This window comes from Lasioglossum baleicum, chromosome 8 (assembly GCF_051020765.1).
Source record: "Lasioglossum baleicum chromosome 8, iyLasBale1, whole genome shotgun sequence".
NCBI lineage: Eukaryota > Metazoa > Arthropoda > Insecta > Hymenoptera > Halictidae > Lasioglossum > Lasioglossum baleicum.
This window is the reverse complement of record NC_134936.1, coordinates 12,890,035-12,912,997: the sequence shown is the minus strand read 5'-3', so window position 1 is coordinate 12,912,997 and position 22,963 is coordinate 12,890,035. Positions and strand designations below refer to the sequence as shown.

Genomic DNA, 22,963 nt, shown 5'->3' with positions numbered 1-22,963 from the left:
AAATATTCTAGGTCGTAAGAAATGTTTCATTTTCCAGTTAAAATAGCTCCGAGTGCAAAGAGTGAATGACCTCGAATTAACGAGCCCGACTCGTTTTGTATTCTAGGCGATTCGAAAGAATTTTGTAATTTTAATTTTACAGTGATTGTACAATGCTATAAAGATATTCGTTCCTCATCTGAATTAATTTACCATTTTTATTCTCTAATAAAACAATAAGCCAGCCTTTGTTAGAAATTCCCGGAACCTCGAGGTATATTTTTTAATAAACTCGAATTAACGAGCCCGGCACCTGAGGAACCACGTCCTTCCCCGAAACGATGATCTAATTGTTCAGTCTCTTTATTAAATAGCTGGCACAAAACCAGCTTTATGCGTCCCGGCGCACTAAAAAAGAAGTGTGCAGTAAAGCTGCGAAAGGAGTACGAAAGAGGAGACTCAAATTTCGAGGAGACTATGTCGCCTTGTCCCGAGGACGGCGTGAATTCCCACACATCAACAGGTCTCAGGAGGACCTCCCACCCCATGGGTACTCTATAGCCCCACTCCAGGTTCACGATACACCCCACTCCGAACCGCGGCGAGTGCATCGGCATGCGGTCTTCGAAATCGAAAACGTCAAACAGTTACCCTCGACACCCCAAGCGGGACGACGCCGGCTGCCGGCGATCATCCCCGACGACCCCGACCTCAGTGCTACAAAAGTCTTCGACAGAATCGTACCAGTACAACACCGTTAGCTCCTCAATGTCGAGGACTCGTGTGGGATTGTTTGTGGATTCAGTTCAGTTTTTCACGTGTCAACGATCGCAAGGGACTTAACAGACAATTTTCTGTGTTGATTTCGTTGCAAAAATCGCCGAAAGTGTTTGACTCTGTGCTTCAATGGTGGATTACTATAATTACAAGATGTCTGGCAGCGAGGACGAGCCGGACGCTCACACACAGTCCGGGATGACCAAAGCTGAGCTGCGAAGGGTAAAATTTATTTCTTACCCTCTTATCATTTTTCAACAACTTTCCGTTGTGTCGCCGGTTGTCATTCTTCATTTGCAACTACTACTTACCCCGGTTCTTACAAATTATTATGGATCTTTAGAGATGAATGCAAAGTATACAATATTTTATTGAACTTATCAAGCCGCACACAAACGAATAGAAATCCTTGAGCAATGAATAAAATATTCAAGCATGTAACATGAACGTGTAGAGAATTCTTATCTACTCACAATTAGTACACTTGTTTTTTAAAGAATGTTCGTATAATCGCTACAATTGTCACTAGCAATAAATCAAAATTATTGTCTCAATGTTTCCACTGAAAATATAAATCTCGAAATTCGAATTCATATCTCGATTCACTTCTCTAAAGATCCTAAATAATAAGAAAATATCCAAGTGAACAACTGACAGCAGCTTCCTCCATAACATCACCGCACAGTCGCAATAACAGATCGTAAACACAACAGAGTACAGAGCGAGGTCCGCAATTATGTCGAATCCCCTTCTTACATTCTCCAGCTCGCACGCTTATCGCTCCTAAAGCGGTCCCACGTGCTATCGCGTGCAAGCAATTGTAATTCTCGATCCGATAACGAGGCGATAGATCCCAAAGGGATTCCATGGTGGCGTGTATCGATCGTTGAAGCTCCTAATTTGCTAATTGCAGAGCAACAAGCCGATCATGGAGAAGCGTCGTCGAGCGCGGATCAATCAGTGCCTGGACGAGCTCAAGGGGCTGATCCTGGAGGCGATGAAAAAAGACGTGAGTATCCGATTCTGGGGATTTATCCAGGGGGGAAGGGGAGGGATCGACGAGCATGTTATCTGCGCTACAGGGTGGCCGGTATCTCGATGACAGTGATTTCGTTGGGATCGATCGATCGATAGATGTCGGCCGTAGATAGAGCGGGACTAGCGGGCGGCTGTTTTAATCTGTTAATCGCGTGACACGGTGAAACGACCGACGGAATTCTCTTGACGAGGAACAACGACATCAGCGAAGCTCCCGGGGACGATAGCACGAGACCGCATGATCCCAGACCTCGCGTGGAATCCACGTTGTCGCCGGCGCCCGAAACGTGCCGCCGCGAACGTGACCGATCTCGAAGACTTATCTGGTGACGTTATCCCCGGTTCACGGCGATAACGTGGAAATATGCGACTGCCTTTCTATCTGGACCTACTGGCGAATATTTTCGTCACGTAACTGTCGTCGGTAATCCCGCGATCGAGATTTCCGCGGGCGAAGAGGGCGCCCGATCGATTACCGGGTCGGACCATTCGACACGTGCGAGACGTGCGCCAGCTGATCTCGTAATTTCAGGGATTTGTCGCGATTTTTTGTGATCGTCTCATTTTTTTAGTCAGGGTTCGGTTGAATTGGTTGGTTAATCCATTGGGGACAGATGTGTTTCTTTTGGAAAAGATTGGTAGGCAGAATAAAATAATGTTAAGGCCATTTGATATGTTTTGTGACATTCGGCTTTTTGGAATAAATTTAAGAGGATTGACTGGGTTCTTCTAATTTATTTTAGAAAGTGTATTAGGTTGGAGGGAAGTTCTGCCGCACATTAAATAATTATATCATTGAATAATATTAAGCATATATTTTTATAAATTGATTCAAGCGTTTTCTTTAAAATGCAACTGAACTTTCCCTCCAACCTAATAATCGCAAAACTGAAGTGGCAGAACGGCAAAAAATAATTTTCTAGCTACTTCTATGCTATTGAATCTAGTTTCTGGTCACTCGATACAATTTTCTATTGGAGTAGGAAGCGTATTGTGGATAATTGGCAATTTTATATCGTCGAAATTCTATCGGTTCGAAAAAACCGATCGAGTGGAATGTACTCCGGGCACACTGGTTTGCCACTCGGTTCGGGGACTGAAGTGCCATTGTTGAGAACTCCGGCGGAGGTTACGTGTTGGCAGAGGGCTTCCACCATCCGTTCCCACGGCAAGGCATCTAAAACACTAAAACAAAACCCCGTCCACCTCCTGCTACCGGAGTCCCAATTCTACAGTCGAAAACAAATCATGTCACACACGGGAGAGGATGGCGCGGCGGCGAGCTCGAAAAAAGGAGACGGCCTGATCAAACAGTTCTAGCTAACATCCGCACCCGGAGCTCATCCTATCAGTTTAATTAAAAGATCGACTCTTGACCTTTATACCGAGAGGACCGAAACAATCTGCCGCGGTTACTGCGCATGCCTTATCTCACCATTTGTAACTTTAACCAATTCGCACTGTTATATCGCTCCCTATGCGTGCTATTATAAAAGAATCCGAGTCAATTTCGCTGCTTCACAGAATTAATGTCTTAATTCCCCAGCTGTCATTCTTTGATGCTCATAAAAATTCAATAGTCTCGTCGTGTATGATCTTGTTTGAAAAGGTTGGACAAAGTGATCGTCTTCATTCTTGAACTATCATTCTTTGATGTTCTTAAAAATTCAACAGTTTCGTTCGGTATGATCTTGTTTATAAAGGTTGGATCAAGTTAATGTCTTCATTCTCCAGACATCATTTTTTGATGTTCATAATAATCCAATCATGCATGATCTTGTTCGAATGGATTGAACAAATTTAATGTCTTCGTTCATGAGCAGTCATTTTTTGATGTACGCAATGATGCAACAGTTCCGTTCTGTATGATCTTGTTTGAAAAGGTTCTACAAAATTTCCAATGTTGAAAAAATTTTCCAGCAGCATCCACGAGATTTTCCCGCAGCACCGTAGGATAGAGGACTCCGTCTCCAGTAACATGATCCATCGAGATTGATTTCTCAGACAGGAATATAACGAGAGCTAGCCGCTCTCACCGTTCTCTTCTCTTCGTCCAGATGACTTCCGCTACCTGCTCGCTCCAGTGTCCGTCCCGTTCGCCCATACGAAACGCCCCCCGCGTTCGTGGGAACCTCGAAATAATTATTACGAAGAGAGTGAGAGAGAGAGAGAGAGAAAAGGAGAATCTCGTCTCGGGTTACAGACTCCCTTTGTTGACCGTATCATCTTTAAGGATCCAAGCCATCGCGAGGAGCACGGTGATCGGCAAAAAAATCGGGGGATGCCCGACGCCTTCGCCTTTTCGTTTCGATCCTTTAGCAGGTGTCGGTCCTCCAAATCTTGAGTGTCGTATTCGCGTCACGGGAAATTCGATTTCCGCATCGGTTCTCCTCTTTCTCAGGCTTGCTTCGTGTTCTCAGGCTCTCGGCATCTTCTCTATACGGCTAATCTTCTTTTGCAAATTAACATTACCGTTTTTCTCGGAAGATGATGAATAGATTGCGGATTTTATGCATTTACTACACAAATGAGTAGGTGTGATTTAAAACATTAAAAACATTAGACGAATTTAAAAATGCTGTTATATAATTTTCAACCTGCTATTTTCTATGTTAATCAGGTTTGTTGCAATTCAGGTGGAACATTTTTATTTTCCATAAAGATCCGCAGTCTGAAATTAAAAATTAACTAGATTAAATACAAAATTGTTAGAAAATTTTTCAAATTGAACATGTCAATATACGATTTCTCCTCTATTAAAATTATTAAGGGAAGAAATAACATTCAATTTAGTTTCTATTTCTCGCAATCGACGCAAATAATTTTTATTTTGCATATCCGCTGTCTAAAGATTAATAAGTTCTTCCGAGTCTCTTTTCACAGTTTATAAAATTGAGACTACTCCTTTGAATGTTTCACACTGCTGTCCGCTGAACAAACATCAGCGAGGACCTGTTAGCGATTTTTAAGTCAGTCCATCTTTTTCGGGAGCACGTTTCGAGGCGAATAATGGGATAGAAGCAGCTCAATAGGCTGTGTAACCGATCCCTTCCTCGACTCCCACGCTTATTTCGAAGGTGACCGCTAGTTTACCATAAAAATGCGAGCACCATTCTGATCCAGGGCCGAGGACCGTGTCGTAGAAAGGACACAATAGAATCTCGAGCTCGTAGAGCTGCATCGGTATTGAGTTATTGATCCCTAAAAGGCTAGTGGGAGAATCCGAAGAATACTGAAAGGGCTAGCTGGCGTTCTGGTCCGAAAAAATGTTTCCAGGATGCCTCTCTGGAAGATCTAACGGGTTCCCACGATGGGACTCCCGTTTGCTGATCTTGTAACACCGCCCTTTAGCAGACAGGAACATGTTGCACCTTTACCCGCTACCACGCTTTTAATTCGTATCACCGGTTTTTAACAATTTCTTACGCGTTCATCACAGACCATTTACATAGAGGAATTAATAAAAACGGCGGAGGTAGATTACCGGTAGAATGTAACCGCGGTAGCCTTGGGGGAACTACGAAATTGCTCGTACTAGCTACCGAAGTTAGCACTCTGTTATTAAGGTAGCAGGTCGTATCGAGGCAATTACGTGGGCGTTACCTAGGCGTCACAGATTTCTTGGACACAGACTTAAGATCCTTACAGACATTGCATCTTATTATGGGCTTTCTAGGCCCCAGGGTGGGCTCCAAAAGCCCCTTCATTGCTGATTTGTCCTTGCAATTTCAAAATTCCCACTCCTCGTTCCTTCGTTACTCCAATTTCGTTCGAATATTCGTTGTCTGCGACCCTAAGTACGGGAATATAGTGGACCGGTGACTTTTGTTTCTCTCGTCGTCACTTCACCATAAACAGTCGCATTTAAGGGGGTAGTTTTTCAATAGTCGAAAGCGCTAGATGAAAGATCAATCTAGGCCGCAATTGCCCTCAAAAGACCCATTTTTACGGTTTACAGCAGCATGTAGCTGTCGCAGCTTTATGAAAATAGCTACATGCGCAGCTATATGCTTCTGAATAATGCAAATTACGCCTCGTATACGTAAAAGTAGAACTTCTGAGGGCAATTGCTCCTAGATTGATCAGTTATCCAGCGCTTTTGACTACTGAAAAATCCCATCTTTGCATTATCGAGAAATCAGACGATGCATCTTGCACCCTTGCAATCCTGGAAACGAGAGTCTACCCCGTTAGTTACATTGGTTTGATTTTGCCGCGATTTACCTCGCCACTACCCTCGATCTTCACCGCTCCACTATGTCTGTACCCTAATATCTCCTGACGCCCGAGGGTAGTTTACTGGTCTCTGAACAGGCTGGGAGCGACGTTTCCCTCTTCTGGAACGGTTCTAGTTCAGCGTCAGCGGGTAAAACAGGTCTCCATAGTGCGACTGCTGCTCCAACAGCGGCCGACGCTATCGATCGAGTTCTAGCGGCAACTTTTCCCCTAAAACACATCGCATTCTCGTTGAAAAAAATGTCTAGTAACATTTATTTTTTTGTTCTGTCGCGCGTTATAAGTTAGGTAGAAAATTTTTCTAAGAAAACGGAAAGATTATCAACGGGTTTATTTCTGTTACAGCCGACGAGGCATTCGAAGCTCGAGAAGGCCGATATCCTCGAGATGACGGTGAAGCATTTGCAGACGGTGCAGCGGCAGCAATTGAGCACGGCGGTCGCTACCGATCCGGCGGTGTTAACGAAATTCCGTACCGGATTTTCTGAATGTGCTACCGAAGTATCGCGGTACGTCAGCCACCTCGAGAACGTCGACCTGGTTGTCAAGCAACGACTGGTATCACATTTGAACAATTGCGTCAGTAATCTCCAGCAAATGGCGCCCTTCTACAGCCACTACGTGCCCTACATGCCGGAACGCCTCTATCCGGAGGTGAAGGTCGGTTTCCAGAGCGATTTCCAGAATGGCGACGAGAACAATAACGGAAGTGCCAGGATACAGATACCGAACGGTGTTCAGTTGATACCAAGCAGATTGCCGAGCGGAGAGTTGGCTCTTCTGGTGCCGCAATCGGCCAACATTTCGGCGAACTTTCCCTTCTTTCCACCGGCTCCAGAATCATCGAAGATCGGCCCGTCGTCGGCTTTCACCGCCGTTCATAGGCCACAGAGTCCTCTGCTGAGTCCGTCCACATCCACGTCCAGCTTCGGCGAGGATCATCAGTCGATGACTGAACACTACCCCCAAGCGCACTCGCCCAATCATCAGCCACGATTCAAGGTCCCCGAACAGAGTCCAGCCTCCTTGAAAAGCTTATCCTCGTCCCCGGAGACGCAGAAGCCGCAAATCAGCTCCACAAGCGACAGCAAGTCTCCCGTCTTCATGGAGCCCAAGCTGGATCGTAGCTATCCAAGAAAGGATGCAGCGGATTCGTCGGACATATTGAACGGCTTCGGGATCGTAGCAAATATAAGACAACCGTTGTCAGTGATTACTGATAAGACTTACAATCGATCCGACCCTGTGCCACCCAGAAGGGATGCCTTTAAGAGGCATCATTCCGATGGACTTCTAGTAATCTCCGATAAAAGACCTAGGTACCAAGAATCGATCAGCTCCACAGTTCCCATGGATTCTTCCAATGGCGCGCCAAAATCCGGGGAAGATCAACTGGGCCCCGTGGAGGATTTGTCGGGGAAAGCGACTTGCTCGACTAATAGAAATTCTAATCCTAATCCTCTGAAATTTGCTGCGGTAGCTGGTCCTTCGGGCGCGAACGCCGATATGTGGAGACCATGGTGATTCCGAGATTGTCTTCACGGTTTCGTTCCCTCGAACGTACCGGAAAATACTCTAGATTAATTAGTACAAATAATTTTAATAGATACGTTTGACTGTGAGAAAGTATCCTAAGACGATGGAGTGCGGAGTAACATAGTGCCTGCGTTTAGGTTAAGCGTATGTCCAGAGCAGATCAGCGAGTTCTCTTATGTGGGCATTTTTCTTATGCGAGATTCCTTTTTATTTTCTTTGAATCGCCAGCCGTTAGGCAAATCATTAAGTTTAGTTTGCAATTCGCTGTCTGCGTCGGACACAAGACTTGTTATTTTTATTATCATAGTCAGGCATTATACACGTGTACGTTTAGTTAATTAATTTGTACGATTTACAAGTTGTCTACCGGATTGTTAATAAATTAACACATTAGTTACCGGAAGATTCGTGTCGAATGACTATGTAGACAATGAACCTAAAAATCTTATCTTGAGGGTGGCTTGCTGGTTCGTTCACGAATTTTTAAAAAAATACTAAGCTATGAATCGAAAAGGTTTAGTGAATAAACGCCGCTAAGTAATGTGTTAAGGAATGTTTAACTGCGAGCCATAAACTTTTCTACAGCAGTTAACACTTTGCACTCGGAGCTGTTTTCACTCGAAAATTAAACATTTCTTCCGGCCTAGAATATTTTCATTCGGAATGTTTTTTTTAACTTTGGTGGATACGAAGTTGATATAATGCATCATGCAACACTTAACTGTTTAATAATTTATTAGATACCAACGTATCTAATAATGTAAACAGTATTTTAAATATTTTGTTAAAATAAAATAATTACAATAATGACCACTCGAGTGCTAAGGATTAAATCCGGTAGGTAGCGTGTTAAGAATCGAAAGATAAGCTGTTACTTAGAAACCTGAGAATGCAACGGCAGAACTCTCTAATCCTAATATCCGAAGACTTGCAAGCTTTAACGATTGTATCGAACGATATGTGAATAATAATCTTGTAAATAAACGTGAACCTTATTTATAATTTGTACCGGTAGCCATAAGAGTTTGCGTGGTGTTTTGTCAATCAAACGGCGATCGGTTCTCCGATCCAACCCCTTTCCGTCTAAGATAAAGTAAGCCAGTTTGTGATATTGTTCAAGAATAAAGAAGTCGAAGTAAAACGTGTCCAGCGATGATTTGATTAATTTTTATTTGATTTCATAGGATGATCTCGGTAAAAAACACCGTGAGAGAAATAATGTTTACCGGTAATCATAAGAGTTTGCGTGGTGTTTTGTCAATTAAACGGCGATCGGTTCTCCGATCCAACCCCTTTCCGTCTAAGATAACGTAAGCCAGTTTGCGATATTGTTCAAGAATAAAGAAGTCGAAGGAAAACGTGTCCGGCGATGGTCCGATTAATTTTCATTTGATTTCACAGGATGATCTCGGCAAAAAATATCCGCCCGGCAAAAAGCACACCGTGAAAGAAAAAGCGATGGCGGTGGTGTGGTGTGTCTATCGATATGTCCCGTGGCCTCGTAAAGGACTCGGCAATTTCCCCGGGTGGAAAAAGCCGTCCGGGGGCGGCTTTATCCTTTTAAGAAGCGTTAAACGCGCTCCGATTCATAAACTGGAACTTATTCTTTCCCTTTTTGCCGATAAAGGAGTAAAAAGGCGCGGCGAATGAGAATTTCAACCACCTGTTACACCGCAAAACCACCCCCTTTCTCATCGGCTGAATGCTTAAACTGATTTATCGACAGACACCGGTGAAATTCGCCCCGGTCCGCCCTTAGCGTTGTTCGAGAAGAGCAGATTTCTTCTGGGCGAAGTCGCCGAAATTCTTAATTTCGACGATGATTTATCGGAGAAAAAAAGACCAGCAGGAAAAGAAACCCCGAGGCGCACCGAACGGCTGCAACGCACCAGCCATCAGCTCTGCTACTCGAATATACCTCGCTGCTATTATTACCGAAGACTTTTTTTCTCCCGTTCGATTCGCTCGGGAAACGTGGCCATTTAAAAAAAAAGAGTAGTAGGATTTTTTTCGCCAGTGATAGTTCGCCCGTGTCATGCGAGATGGCGGCACTATTGTATCGCGAAACGTATCGAGAATATCCTTAGGGTCTTAGATCATGTACACCCCCGTCCATAAATCATCAGACACTTACTTATATTCAACAAAACGGTAATTAAAGAGTACATGCTTCCAGTTTGATTTTATTGTTTTATTTTGATTAAAATTAAATATATGCATATACTGTTTGAATAAATGTTGGAAAAAGGAGATTGGGGAACTGTGGGATGATTATGGACAGCTCTAGAAGCCAAAGTGGAAAACAATTGCTCCACTGATTAAATTTAGAAAAATTCGAAAATATAAGAATAATAATTAGAATTTAGAAAATATACGACATTTTGGTCAGATTAAATTTACATGTTTTCCACATTAGAAAAAATTACGAAGTACCATTTCTATTTCATAATATAGGTGCTTTAATAGCAACAAATCGTGCGCATCCAAATTTGAATAAGTGTCCGATGACTTACATATGAACGTCGCGGCAAAATCGAATGAATGTAATTAAATGCGATTGTTTATAATGGAGCGGTGACGAGAGAATAACGGTGCATGTTGAAACAAAAATTACCGCATCGCTCTCCTCGCCGTTCCACTATATTCCCGTACTTGGAGAATTACGAACGCTTTTCAGAATCGGTTTTCGAATGGGTTGAATGAGTTCTTAAGGGAGAGAATTGTTGATTTTCATACGATTAGAATTTTCTTTTGATTTCGTTCTTTTCGGGGAGATCGCGATGCAAAATTGAGAATAATCGTGCAGGTAAAAATAACGGGATAATTGCTCTTGGCAGGAGTTTGAAAAGTACCATCGATATGTTACGGGAATATTCCGCGCGGAAATATCTTCGTGTTTAGCCGGTAACAACTAACAATAATAAAAGAACTGTCTGAATAGCTTTTTCCATTAAAAAAGTTACGATTACACGGATTTTTTTTAATGGAGCCATATTTTCTCATTCCGCGGGCACCGCAAAGTGCATCAAAGCAAATTCAGTCCACGCGCGCGCCATGTTTTTTTTATTTAGATGGGATCAATAAACTGTTCCGATTTTGGGGGGCTCACCTTTTATGCATTCAGAGTAGGAGCCCATTTATTGTATATACGGGCAGCGCCAGTGTCTAACCGGCTGATTTGTGGGATGCATTTACACGTTCGCCATTTTCGGAAATTACGATCTTAATGGCGAAAAATGAAAACCTCAACTGACTTACACAAATTTTAATTACGAACCGTTTATACGGCTGTATATCCGCACTATTCAATTTGTACGACGAAGTTTTTGCGGCTTTCCAGGTTTTTTTTTGTTTGACCGAAATCTCCATTTTTTATTAGTCTTGCATGCAACGCATCTGTTTTTTCGCATGAGCCATTCATGGCAATTATTACGTGGACCCCTTGTCCGTATTAAAAAAATCCTGTAAAAATTTACACGTTCATTTATCCCGGTTACGCGAGTTGAAAAATTCGGCTGGCGTGGCTTAATGAAATAATAGTTTTTTGTATTGCTGCTTAATCGTAGTGCTCTACGTGCAGTACAATTAATATAGCCGCCATTTTTTATCCAATCTTTCTTGTGAAAACATACCATTTTTTAGTTAAATCAGAATTATTAAGTATGAGAAGTGCGTTTTTTTAATGTGGGAACAAGGTTGATATTCTGGATGTGTGTTGTACATCATACAATTATTAAAAAAATTCTTTTATACCTTTTTTCCATTAGTGTGTGCAATTGAAATAGAAACTTCGGATTTTTTTTCAGTTTCGAACGAAAAATCAACGTCAATCTGCATTGTTGCTGAAAATAGTCGAGCTTCATTGTTCATTATTCTTACAATTCCAGCAGAATTTATTATTTCTTTTCGTAAATAACTACATATTATGATTGCACCTTCAACCCATAACAGGAGACACAATCTTTTAGTTTAATATATACTTTATTTCAGCCTCACGGCTAATTAATTCGACTTGGTTTACATAAACCTAACTTTTTCATTCATCCATTCACTCATTCGCTCACTCATTACTAGATAGCGGATCTTTATGAAAAATAAAAATTTTCTACCTGAATTGTAACAAACTCGAGTGAAATAAAAATTTATTTTCTTCCTCAATATGTTTAATAGATCGACAATAATGTAATAGTATTTCTAAATTGTTCTAAGATTTTTACTGCTTTAAATTACACCTACTCATTTTTCTCATAAATGCATAAAATCCGCTGTCTACTCATCACTCTCCTTCCCATTGTTTGTTACACCTTTCTACTATCTAAGTATACTAAGTATCTACATATCTCTTTTTTAAGTTTAATATAAATTATAAACCCTGAATTTCGGATTTTTAACCTCTGGATATACAGACGTTCATTATAAAGAATAGTTATCTAACAAGCCTGTGAAATATCTATCCAAGATTTTGCTACACCAGAGTTGGGCAACAATTTAATCAGCGATTGACGAATAAATTTCTACTTCAATCGTTAATCGCAATTAACAATTAATACAAACTCTGTTTACGTGCTTTTATGTTTTTCTTCGATGATTTCTTTTTTTAATCAACGATTGACGATTAACTTCATCAATCGATCGAATCAGTCTCCGATTTTTCGATGATTTCTTTTTTAATCAACGATTGACGATTAACTTCATCAATCGATTGAATCAATCGTTGATTTTTCAATGATTACCATTTTTAATCGTACACATTAATGAATCTCGGTTAAAATCTTAATCGATTAATGCCCAACTCTGTGCTACACATATGCAGTGTCCAGATAATTGCCAGTTTGATTTGGCAGGAACGAATGTGCTTAGCGTCTCGTTCGAAAACAAGTCTCGAGCAGCTAAATGATCAGCTAGAATTCCCGAGCAACTGGCCAGCAACATTTCAACGACGACAGTTTTTCCTGGCTGCCGTGATTCGGTCTAGCGTCTCGCGGCCGCGCGAGGCATCGAAGTCGCCGATTCGTCCGCGCGCCGTGCAAGATTAATATCGCGGCCCGTTGAGCCCCTTTTCGATATTCACGCTTACAATTATAGCCGCGGAGATACAGATACTCGCGCGCTGAATAACCACGAGCAACCGGGGCCTCTCTCTATACTCTATATCACGCGTATAAATAATTACTCCGGCGCGCAGCAATTACTATAAGTTATGGCCTAGCCGGCACAATTTGCAATGTCAAGACATAAACACTGCTACCGCTTACATTTGAATACATTAAGCGGGGAACGGGAGGCTCTGATTGGCCGACAGGGAGTGGCCCCGGTGTATCGGTACAACGTGAGCTACGATCTGGTTGACGATTTTTATTACGGAAACGATCATCTCTCTGGCTCCGGGCGCCCGATGCCTTTTCCGTTACGCTCTCGCTCAATACTGCCCTTTCGCTATTGCGAATCCTGATGGACCGCCATTCCAATTCCGTCCTCGATCCGCTGGATCGCTAAACTCGACTCGCGATTTCCGATCAATCTTGAAGTATTTACGGCCGCTCGCGATCGCGATAATCTAGCCGGTCAATTGTTTTATGACAATCGCGGACCGATCCAAGATGGATCGACTCTCCCTATACGATCGATGCAGAAGCTACGTGCAACTGCAGCCTGATCTCGATGCATCTTCGTTGGTGTTCCTTCGAGAGATACACCCTACCCTGCCGTTTGATTAACCAGTGACTTCGTGGGATCGTGTTCGAGACGAATTCCCCCCAATTAAGGCGATATTGATGAGAATTTTCTTCGGGCAGAAATTGCTCGAGCTATCGTGAGAAGTCGACTATTGATGAGTCTTGAGGAGGATGGATGTCGACGCTGCGGAATTGTTGCCGACGAAAGTTCGACGGGGTGGTTGTTGTAACTTTTGCCGGAGCTCGGCTTAATGTTTCTTTTGAGTTTCACGATTAATTACGTGTTTACCTTGGGAGATGGGTGGTGTTTGCGAAAGAATGTTGTGTGTTCGGCGATTGTAAGAAGAACGAACTTATTTGATCGCGTGAGAGCTTTCATTATTCGAAGATCCTACGAGTGTATTCCTTTGTTCTGGTTTTTGTTGTAATGTTTTCGTTGAGTATTCATTAGACAGCGGATTTTATGCATTTATGACAGAAATGAGTGGGTGTAATTTCAAACAGTGAAAACATTAGAAGAATTTGAAAATAACGTTGTATTATTTTCAACCTATTAAACATACTAAGAAAGATAATAAATTTCCATTTCATTACAGTTTGTTGCAATTCAGGTAGTCATTTTTTATTTTCTATTCTTCCTCTTCTCGTCTATTCATTATTGATGGCACTCATTTCAAATGTGAAATGAGCTTTTCTACCGAGTTCACATTAAGAATTTTATGACTGAGAAGTGTTTAAACAATATGGATGAGAAACATTGTCTCTTTCTATTTTATCGAGGACTGCGAAAATAATTTATTCAAGACGATTTTTGTCAGAAACGCTTAAAGCTCTAACCAGATACATCACATTCGTCAATCCCGAATTAATTCTCGATCATCTCGAAAAAAGGCCGATCAAGATCACCGAATGGATACAGCTAAGAACAATAAATTTCCCTTTCATCACAATTTGTTGCAATTCAGGTAGACAATTTTTATTTCGCACAAAGATCCGCTGTCTATTCATTATTGATGGCACGGGGACTTGATTTTCAATCAGCATCAAATGTGAAATGAGCTTTTCTAACGAATTCACAATAAGAACTTGATGACTGAGAAATGTTTAAACAAGATGGACGAGAAACACTGTCACATTGCATTCGTCAATCCCGAGCGTAAAACCCGTACGAATTAATTCCCGATCATGTCGAAAAAAGGCCCATCAAGATCACCGAATGGATACAGCTAATAACAGCATCGACTGTGAGTGCGTCTCTTTCCAGAAATATCGTCTCTCCCATCACGTCAACCGTATCCGAGGGAGCTCTCTCTGGTCCGGGGCCGAACAGATGAGAGAAGAGAGGAACCCAGTTAATGGTGACAAGACAGTAAATGCCGACGTTTCTATTATTGAATAAAAGCGTTCTCCCTTTCGCCGTGATCGCGCTCTTGTGCACGCGACAGTCGTCGGTTCTGCTGTTCGCCGCGCGTTTGTACACCTGTACACGCGGCCACACACACCTGCGTATATGGACACCTGAGGGGCGTGCAGGGTGGTGAACGGGGGGGTGGGGGGAGGGGGGGGGGAGAGGGAAGAGAAGTAAAGGAAAGGGAATAGCGGCGTGTGTGTATATGTGCGCGCTGGAGAGAGCGTTGTTCTCTGGACGATGGGCGTGGACAAACGAGCGGAAAAATGGCGGGGTTTGGAAATGAGATTTGCTGGTAAACCGACAATTTATCGTAGGTATCTGCAAAAGCATCTCTTGACGTTCCTCTGACCAGAGTTATAATTAATACGCTCTCGTCACAGAGCCGGCCGACCAATATTCCGTCGCGCCCACACACGTTCTCTCTGCTGGCCAGAGAGAGAGAGAGAGAGAGAGAGAAGAGAGAGAGAGAGAGTGAGATAGAGTCCAGGACGAATGGGAGCGGATACGTTATATGTATAGATCAGAGAGAGAGACGTACGGTGGGGACGAGGCGAGTCGTGGAACCAGCGCGTAACTGGTTGTTGATTAAGTTTGAATGACTGATGCCGCAAAAACACATTAAAACTTGAATGAGTACAGATGAAAATTTAGTCGCTAGGAATCAAGAGACCGCAGAGGCAAATGGCCTGGCGGCCGCACATACGCGCGCCAGAAACCGCCTCCGACCCTCTTCTTCCCAAGCGATATATATATATATATATATATATATACATATATATATACTGTATACATAGTATACCGACTCTCTGTGTTCTCGCTGTCGCGTGCGCGATCGGGCACACACCGGACCACCCCACGAATATAACAACGCGAAAAACACTCCGCGATTGCTATATCCGCCGCCCCGAGACACTCGCCCTCGGTTGACCACTGTGTAACGGAAACAACTTGCGCGAATGGTTTTCAACGGCGATGTTTGCTAGTCGGTTCCTACCGGAAACGGTTTCCCGGATAGTCCGTCTCTCTTTCTCTTTTTCTCCCGTGGCTCTCTACCAGCCGAGACCGGGAAGAATGTTCCACTGCCCGGAAAAATTGAATTAAGCCGTGTCGGGGTTGATCTTTTAGTTATTCGATGGGAAAACTCGGTTCCAGTTTTGTTCAGGGCTGATTGCTTAAACGAGTGATTGATCGGGTGACGCGATTGTTTTTTCAGTGATCAGTGGCTGTGTGTTTTGCGAGCTCAGAGAGATCTTATTGTGAAATCTTCTTGTTTGGACATGCAGAAACAACTTTTGGGAGATTCTCTGAAATTAATTATATGGGATATTTTAAAAAATTGAAAATTATAAGGAGCGAATCAGGATGCAAAAGTATGTCGGAAATGTGGAATGAAGTTTCGTCGTCTCAGGCTTCGTTTTTGAGGAAATCGAATTTGAAGATTAATGTGTCTGACCATGGCGTACCAATTCTACTTCCTGCTTGAAGGAGTGCGCGAGACCTCGATCAATTTTCGAAGATGGACACTTGTTTAACACTAGAACCACCGAGCACTAAACGCAATGGGCATACATTGCCTTATAACAATGACAAAATTCCATTTATTTAGATTTTGTAAAAAGTTTTGTTGAAATATGTACTTCAATAGAGAAGTATACTAAAAAAATGTCTCAGGAAAACGTTATTATCATTTATTTAATGCTTTAAACCAAGCATGGTTTATGTAGCACTTTAATAACTGTGAAAAAAAAACAAATTAGCGACAAGTCATTTTGAGTAATCCGGTAGTTCTAGTGTTAAAATAGTCTTACACTATATTTTGGACTTATTTATTTCTGCAGGATCACCCCCTTCCTGCACCACTACCTTAACAACGAAAAGGCTAGTAAAAAAAATTAAAACATTAGAAAGTCAATAAATAAGTTACTCAAAAAATTCAAAGAACATTAGAACCTCAGGTCAACAAGCTTCCCGACGTTTCCTTCGACGCACGAAGGGGTTAATAATTGGTTTTCAGTTCATCTGTGCATCGGCTTGGAGCAAGACAATCTCGATGATAAATAGCAATTCGAAAAACTGATTCGATTCTTAACAAGTTCCAATTATTCAGGGGGTTGGAGGGGATGGGATGGGTTGAACGGAGCAAGTTCCACTAAGTGTCAGCAACGACGCGGCAAAGGGGTGTCCACGGGGGTGACGAGGCCGCGTGGCGGAAAGAGGAGCGGAAATAAAATCCGGACCAATTGTTCAATCTCCAAACATTCCCCACCAGGGGCTGGTTACGAAGTTTTACCGTGTACGCGTGCCGAATTAGCCGAGTGTAGCGGAGAGAAGTGTCGGAGCAAGGAGTAGGAGAGACATTTATTTGGCTGTCGCTGGAGCAGTTGGAAACTTCTGCACCGAGGGAGCAAGAGGCAACATGGTTGGATCGTTGGTGGAAGGGAAACGACGAAGGACGAGGAAGAAAGTAAACCTCGAACCACCCGTGAAACACGAAGAGGGAGAGAGGGAGAGAGAGGAAGATAGAAAGAGAAGGACGAGGGTAGCGAAGGGAGCGAGAGAAAAGAGGATGGGGTTGCCGAGGGTAGAAAGAAAGGAAGATAAAGAGACTCGTTCCCAATGTAGTACAAAACTCGAAAGAGGAACGGGGGAAAGGTGTTGAAGCATGACCAAGGGAAAAGAAGAGGGAGGGAAAGGAAAACAGAGCGCGGGCGTAAGCGTGGATTTGTGTAAAGGCACCGTTCGTGTGTGGTTATACACCCCCGCACAAAAGTATCTGGACATTTGTTCCATTCTTATATCTACCGCAAACAAATGTGGAATGGGTCTAATTAAATTCTACGCGCGATCCAGTGAACGTATTATTGAAATTATTAAATCATTCGGATTTAGTCATTTCGTTTTCTCAAGGGAAAATGAAAGCGAATTTTTTTACCATTTAGAATAAGCTTTATGAAATTTCGCTCTATGATTTTTTTTTGCGATTTTTCAGAGATTTTGGTTGAAAATAATAACAGTATTTTTCAATTCTTCTAATGTTTTTACTGTTTTAAATTATACCTACTCATTTTTGCCACAAATGCATAAAATCCGCTGTCTCGTAATAACAAATGAAAAACGAAATTACCTTCGGAACGAGCTAATAATAATAATTCCTCAAATATCTCGCCAACAATGACCTACATATCCACCGAAATCCGTCCAATGATTTAAAATCATTTATACCAGTTCTGGCGTTCTGGCTACTCATTTTTAAAAAGCCATAAATTCATCGTGAAATGAAAAATGTTACAATGAAATACATTTTGTTGATTTAAAGCGCAAAGCAAAAATTGATGGTCCATTACCCCGGGGTCTTTTATGCAACTATTTCTGAGAACCGTGCGGGGGTGAGTAATAACTAAATAAAATGTACTTGGTACATTTTATGAAAATTATAAGTGTCTACATACTTTTGCGCGGGGGTGTACGATCGTGTGCATGGTGGAGGGAGTGAGATGGGGTTGAAAGATGAGAGAGGTCCCCGCGCCGCGGGAGGACCGAGCATGTTTTATTAAGTGCGTCGCGCGTGGAAAAAGCGTCGGGCAATTTTCAGGTGCTAAAGGGAGCGCTGATAACACGCCACCACATTTCAAACAGTCTGCCACGCTTTTCGTCCCGTTACTTTGCTTCACGCCGCCTACGAACTTACGTTTAACACGCTTAGGGCACTACGTGGAACCCTGAGATCCCTCTCGTAATTTGTTTTCCTTACTTTTACCTTTATCTACCGTTCACCCTCTCGAGTTTAACATAATCGATGCTGGGATCGAGGGTGGAGATAGGGTAGTCTATATTTCAGTCAGTCGGAAGCTGTGTGCATTTTTTCAAATTTTTAATTTGGGTGATGGATTATTTATTCAGTGAATTTTGGCTTGAAAGTTTATATTGAAAAATAAGTAGGAAACAAAGAATAACATTTTTTTGGCTGACCGCGTCTGATCATGACCGACCAATACTACTTGTGCCTGTAATGCTATACATTTTTTACAACATCCTCTGAAAAGTAAAAATTGAGAACCGGAAAGTAATTGAATTTTTATATCATATTTTTATCATAAGCTCATATTTATTGTACATTTTTTAATATTATATATTGTATGTCTGCTTTATCCAATAATTTAATAAATTCCATTATCTAAATGACGAGGATTAATCCAATATATTCCGGCTCTTTTTTATTTGCATAATGTAATTCTGATATTTTTTTCCCGGACAAATCAATCAAATCGGTTAACACAGACAATGTAAATAAAATCCTAGCTTTTCGGAACATTAACGATTCGATGTTTTACATCCGCTTTCCAACAATATTTCTAAATATATATTTCTCCCGCCCTCTCTACCAGTTAAATACTCAATAAAGTATTTTAATTCTAAGGACATTAACACAATTTAGTGTTTTATATCAAACTTCTTTATTGATTATTTAATCTAATCATTTAATTAATTTTAGTAATTGGTTAATTGTTAATACGAAAGAATGTTTGAAAATATGGTATTTAAAAATGTTTTTCAAATTTTAATTCTAAGGACACTGACAAATTATTGTTTTATATTCAACTTTCAAAAACATTTCTAAATACCATATTTCCAAACATGATCAATTCTTTCGTATCAACAATTAATCAATTAATAAAATTAGGTCCCTCCGACCATTAACAATTTGTTATTTCAAACTCAGCCTCTCGAACTGTCTTCGACCACTCCACAAACGACTAATTAGTTAATAAAACTCGTAGAAATCGTTTCAAAACCTCTGTTCAATCAATCGAACAGATTCGCTGTTCTGTTCATTTGCCGAAGTCCGGGGACGCATCAATAGCCGGAGTTCGTCCCGGCGGCTCTCGCTCTCGGATCAAACATTTCGCGTCGGTCCTTAACGGGGTATTAACGTTGTCCGAAAGACAAAAAAGGATTGCCTACATCGTTAACGCGCTCGTACACCGGGACCAAGGAAGCCGGGGCCATCTATTATTTCACCCGTCAATGAGATGTGTCAGCGGTGACGGGTATACGTCATCCGCGGTGTTCGTCCGGCGTCCGGCGAGCGGATAAACCGCACGAAAGAGAGTGAGAAACGATATCACCGTGAGCTCCGTAGAAAGATAGTCCAAAAAAGTAAAAAAAGAAACCAAAACCATCCAAAACAAAAAAAAACCGCCTTGCGCGCAACTCCAGGGAACGGAGAGGGAATCAACAAACTGAGAATTAATATTGAATCGCATTAACGAATCGTCGCCGGTAGTTCCCGCGGATGAAAAGGCGTCGCGCAGGAATAAACGCGGGGGCGGAGGGGAAGCGGCTGCGTGTATAGCAGAGGCAGACCCCCCTTTTTACGTTTCCAACCCCCGCGCAACGGGGGCGAAAGCGTCGTTCCATCTCGCTCGGAGCGTGACGCCAAATGAAAATACCGAAGGACAATGGAAATACTAATGATTGATTGGATACGAAAAAGAATTATAATTGAAAAAAACGCGGAGTGCTGACCAAAAAAAAAAAGGGAGAGCATGAGCGTCGCTCGAGCCAGAGAAAGACGGAATCGCAGAGAAAGAGGGTGCGATCCATGGTGCAACTGGTGGGGCAGAGACGGCACACGAACTATTGGGAATAATATATCAATACCCATCGAAGCCACGCATACGAATGCGACGGTTCCGTGGCGGCGTTTCGGGGGTGTGGGCGGAAGGGGGCCAGAGCTCGAACCGGGATAACGATGCGGGGGCGGGGGGTTACCGTGGGGGTGAGGAACGGCGGGGGGAGAGAAGGGTGTTCGGAAAGAGTAAAAAATATTACACCCTCACACATTGGCGCCGCTAGCGAATGAAACGGGCACTAACCAATACCAATAACGGCCGGCACAAAAGAACGGCCCCGGTCGGTGTGTGAAAAACAGACCCACACAAACGGGACCCGGGCTACGATGCTACGCCGGCATTATAGCTTTTCACGTACCCGGTGGCTTTGCGATACGCTACGGGCCAATCTGCGGCCACGGTACGCCTTTCCTACGACAGCTGATTCGACGGACTGCTTCGCTGTTTGATAGGGCTCGACGGATAACGACGCACGGCGTACGAGAATTGCTGCCGATGGTCGAGATATTGGCGAAGCGCTTGATCGGATTGTGGGGTGTTTGTTTCTGCTCTTCTGGGGTCGCGGAAGCGGTGTCTACAGACTTTTGGGACTGAAGTGTTGCTTATATCGTGTACATGACATCTTTTGGTTTCTTGCAGCTAGGGATCAATGTGGGTGATGATACAAGACGAAATAAAAATGTTCCACCTGAATTGCAACAAACCGCAGTGACATAGAAATTTATTTTTAAATTCGTCTGATATTTTTAACGTTTCAAATCACACCTACTCATTTTTGTCATGAATTCATTAAATCCACTGTCTAGTTACCAATCCAGTGACAATACTCTCTTTTAATTATGTTTTAATGAAGCGTTCAGCAACGTGTTTACTCTTTGAACTTGCTAGCGATGGTCGAGATATTGGCGAAGCGCTTGATCGGATTGTGGGGGGTTTGTTTCTGCTCTTCTGGGGTCGCGGAAGCGGTGTCTACAGACTTTTGGGACTGAAGTGTTGCTTATATCGTGTACATGACATCTTTTGGTTTCTTGCAGCTAGGGATCAATGTGGGTGATGATACAAGACGAAATAAAAATGTTCCACCCGAATTGCAACAAACCGCAGTGACATAGAAATGTATTTTTAAATTCGTCTGATATTTTTAACGTTTTAAATCACACCTACTCATTTTTGTCATAAATTCATAAAATCCGCTGTCTAGTTACCAATCCAGTGACAATACTTTCTTTTAATTATGTTTCGTTAAAGCGTTCAGCAACGTGTTTATCCTTTGAACTCCGAACGGGAAACATCAGGAACGAATTTTCCCAATGTTCCCCCGTTCAGTTCGGATAATCGAGGTTCCCGCGTATTTGCATAAAACAATTCTTTGCCCATTCGCTTTCGCTCGAACACTGCAGGATAGCGCAATGTACGCGACAGTGCAACAGCAAAAGAGGGTGCCGCGTCCACGGAGATGAGAGTAACTGGCATCGGGCTGCACGGTTCCTCCCCATAACCTCCCTCGTTCTGTCCACAGACAGGTACCACGGCCGCGTGCTTTTTTAATGCTAAATGTACCCTTTTGTTTGCGCGGGTGGATGGGAGATTCGGCCGAGGGGTTTTTCAAATGCTAAACGCGCGCGTTGCTGGCTACCCCCATGACGGAGCCGGGCCATCTACGGGGTCGCGAAAGTCGACGGGGCTCGCAGCAGGACGATGTTCGGTTTCGGGATCAACCGAGTCCTTCGGTCTCTTCGGAGATCCAATTTACGACGACGCGGATTATCACCGCGTTCGGACTAACCAGTTTCGGGGATGCAACCCGGGAAACCCGTTTCTAGACCGGGGCCAAGTTGGCGCGGACTTGCTGGGCTACCGTGTACCCTGGCCTGGCTGCATGAAGGATTCACTGTTATGAAGATGAGTGGCAAATAATAAATGCCCGGCGCTGCGACTGCAGAGACCTAGCTGCGCGACACAAGGAAATTACTTGGCTTGACAAAAGACGCGAAAAAGAATGTTGTACATTTTCTTGTGAAGAGCTGTGCACGTATTTCTTGGAAAAATAGAGGTTCCAGATATAATTTGTTTCTTCGTGCAGCTATTTTTGAGGAAGGTACGAGGGTTAAAAGGGATGGGGGATGAGACCAAGGGGGACACGGTGACCGAAACGCCGCGAGAACGCGAAACGTACGAGGGCAACGGGCCGGTGGTGTGGGTAGCTGGATCGGGACAGAAGTGGTTGATGCATCGGGACAAACACATTTCGCATTAAAACTGCTCCGACCGTTGCGTGTGTTCCGTGGAATGGATTCTCCTCCACCGATAGCCGTCTCTCGGAAAGGGGTGTGTGAATCCGAGCGAAAGGAAACGATAGGGGCGAACACGGTTAGCTGTACATCGACGTTACGGGTGTCTCTTATGCGACTTCTGCCGCGGTGTTCGCCCGTTGTTCATGGTTTCCGGGTTTCGATTTCGCGCGGACTTTACAGATTTGCGTGGGGGAAGGAGAACGGGAATTATCGGACTGTTTATTTTTATACAAAATGAACATAACCCCTGCATTCGTTTCTTCTTTTAACAAACTCAATAGTTTGAACGTACAGCAGACTTCCATATAATGCGATGAAAGAATTGTTTAACCTCCTTTCAACAATTTGTAATGTTCCTCTAAAAAATATTACAAAATTTCTCTG

The 22,963-nt window shown here is 42.9% G+C and overlaps 1 protein-coding gene across 1 annotated transcript; it reads left to right on the top strand.

Annotated features, from left to right (window-relative positions):
* Nucleotides 1-95: 95 nt before the first annotated feature.
* Dpn (bHLH protein deadpan) lies at nucleotides 96-9,658 on the top strand. The gene is made up of 3 exons (XM_076428721.1): nucleotides 96-978; nucleotides 1,670-1,765; nucleotides 6,376-9,658. The coding sequence occupies exons 1-3, from the start codon at nucleotides 886-888 to the stop codon at nucleotides 7,552-7,554; spliced, it is 1,368 nt and encodes a 455-aa protein (XP_076284836.1). The 5' UTR covers nucleotides 96-885; the 3' UTR covers nucleotides 7,555-9,658.
* The last annotated feature ends 13,305 nt before the right edge of the window (nucleotides 9,659-22,963 follow it).

Excerpts from the sequence above, each read along its gene's own strand:
- Dpn (XM_076428721.1), top strand. The coding sequence starts at position 886 with ATGGTGGATTACTATAATTACAAGATGTCTGGCAGCGAGGACGAGCCG. Across the intron at positions 979-1,669 it reads CCAAAGCTGAGCTGCGAAGG|AGCAACAAGCCGATCATGGA; the intron begins GTAAAATTTATT and ends TGCTAATTGCAG. Across the intron at positions 1,766-6,375 it reads TGGAGGCGATGAAAAAAGAC|CCGACGAGGCATTCGAAGCT; the intron begins GTGAGTATCCGA and ends TTTCTGTTACAG.